Here is a 2,500-nt window from a genome sequence, read left to right as displayed (position 1 = left end):
CATTTCATAGGTAGATTTTGTGAGGCAACATAGGGTTTTACAGTTTCTTTTGCAATTATGAATCATTTTTTATTATCTTTTTCTGAGATGATCTATAGATTAACTCTGAAGATTTCATTTAATTGTGACATCGTACTATAGGTATTGTTTGAATGTTAGTAGAACATTTATTGATTCATTTTTTTTCTGTTAATTTGAATCGTCTTGAAGATGTTATTGGTTAGAGATCTTGCATTGCATCAGCATCCCCCTCTTTTATGCATTTCATGACAAGTGTTTCGACTTGATTACAGGCCTTCCTGGTGTTCTGTTTGTGCTTCCAGATTCTTATGTTGATCCTGAGAATAAGGACTATGGTGGTAAATGTTTTTATCTTCTCATTAACCCAGTAACTGGTCCCTAGTTATTTCATGAATTGTTAATTGCATTGAATTTGTGAGCATTTCCTTTTTTTTTTTTTTTTTTTTGCCAGCATAAAGCTTATCTCTGTATTCCTTGGTCTTGGCTAGAATATATCTTGTGATTTGGCTTGTTGCTGACTTATTAATCTGTCTTTTTCTGTACATCATTGACTTTATCCATGTCCCCTTCTTCCTTTGAAGAAAATCAAATGAATTATGTTGCAGAAATATAAAAAAGATAGCTGGTAAGCACAAACTGTTTTGAAGGATCAAGTCCATCTTAGCAAAGCAGAAGAGCCTTGCAAGGCAATGCCTTACTTCGAATCTCTCCAGCTGAGATGAGACATCCATATCTATTTATATTCATCTTCATTGTCTATGCAAGCTTTTTGTTACATTGATCAACATTTGTTACATTTATCATTACTAGATAATGCTTTAATAATGCTTATAATATCAATACAATGGTAATTTCCACAGTTGATTACTACAGTACATTTGCTAGAAGGGTTAATTTGGTTGTTTTCCAAAAGGGAAATTTTGATAGAAACCTCTATGACTTTGCATTTCCTAAAAGACCTTCTATTAGTCATAAAATCAACTTTTTGTTGTCTTTGGCTACATTTTATCTCCCCTTGTACTCAACTAGTTCAGGCATCTTCCTCAACCACAACCCCCCCCCCCCCACCTGGCCCGCGTGCATCTTTCTTGTTTTCTTTTTGAATGAACCTGCCTTTAAAGCTCTTCATGCAAATAGGAGTGTCTGGAGGGATGAGACTATCCTGTTGTAGGAGACGAAAGGGGGTGGGTGTTCAAGATAGTTCCATCTTCTCTTCCCAACTGCCACCCCTCTAGGGTATATCCACTGTCCACCAGTTTACATTCGTCGCATGAAAGGTAAAAGGTAGGTTGTTTATGGAATTGCTATCTCAAATATTTAGTCCATCTTGGCAAAGCAGAAGAGCCTTGCATGGCTGTTTCTTGCTTTGAATTGCTGATGGACTAAATATCAACTCTCTTCCTTGGTCTTGCACTCCTTGTGTTTGAGTGAAGTTGCAGTTTCAGATGAGATGAGACATTTTAATCATTAAGATATATACTGTACTACAGCAGAGGTGCTACAAGGGCTAATTCGGTTGCTATTTAAAAGGGGAGCTTTGAGAGGAATCCCCATTACTTTGTATTCTTAAAAGACCACCTATTAGTCATAAAATCATCTTATTGTTACTTACATTTTATTTGCCCCTTGTACTAGATTAATTCAGGCATCATTTTTTTTTCCAAAGCATCTTTCTTTTTTTCTTTGTTAATGAACTTGGCTTCAAAGCTCTTCATCCACGTAAGAATCTTTGGAGGGATGAGACCCCTCTTTAGCAGAAGAGGGAAGGAAGGTCTTTCGGTTTCTTTGCTTTTCTTTTATTTTTTATTTTTATTTTTATTTTTATTTTCTTTTTTTGGGGGGGGGGGGTGTTGCAGGGGGTGGGTCTTCAACATAGTTCCATCTTCTCTGCCTAACTGCCACCCTTCTAAGGGCATGTCCACTGTCTGCCAGTTTTACATTGCAAATGAACTATGTTGCATAAAAGGCAAAAGATAGGCTCTTTATGGAATTTCTCTCAAATATCTAGTCCATCTTGGCAAAGCAGAAGAGCCTTGCATGGCAGTTTCTTGTTTTGAATGCTAATGGACTAATATCGACTCTCTCCTTTGTCCTGCCCTTCTTGTATTGAGTGAAGTTGCAGTTTCGGCGGAGATGAGACATTTAAATCATTGTTGATTATTATTCATTCGCATCTTATGTGTGTGTTTTGTTCACATCAATCTATGAAATGTGTTATATGAGTTCTTTTGTTACTTTTACAACTTTATTGGCTGTTCAAACATAAAATAATGATTAATAAGTAATATACGATGGTCTGCTTAATATTCAAGGAACCTGTCAATGTAAAACTAATATCTTATTTTGTGAATGTTGATAAGGTTGAATAGTGAGTGTCATGATTGGTAGAATAGCACTTCTTGTAATGTTAGTAGTTAGTACCACTCATAATAACCTTAGAAGCAATGGGTGAGAGAAAATCTGATTCAGCAAGAAAGAA

General features: G+C 35.9%; 1 protein-coding gene across 1 annotated transcript in view; it reads left to right on the top strand.

Moving 5' to 3' along the window:
• LOC105037436 (multiple organellar RNA editing factor 2, chloroplastic-like) overlaps positions 1–2,500 on the top strand; it is a 5,303-nt gene that overhangs the window by 1,488 nt on the left and 1,315 nt on the right. Inside the window, exon 3 of the mRNA XM_073245539.1 lies at positions 294–359. Within this exon, the coding sequence (XP_073101640.1) occupies positions 294–359 (66 nt within the window). The remainder of the gene's footprint in view (positions 1–293; positions 360–2,500) is intronic.

Source organism: Elaeis guineensis, chromosome 11 (genome assembly GCF_000442705.2).
Source record: "Elaeis guineensis isolate ETL-2024a chromosome 11, EG11, whole genome shotgun sequence".
Taxonomy (NCBI): Eukaryota; Viridiplantae; Streptophyta; class Magnoliopsida; order Arecales; family Arecaceae; genus Elaeis; species Elaeis guineensis.
The sequence above is the reverse complement of the archived record's forward strand: the minus strand, read 5'-3'. Positions and strand labels throughout refer to the sequence as shown.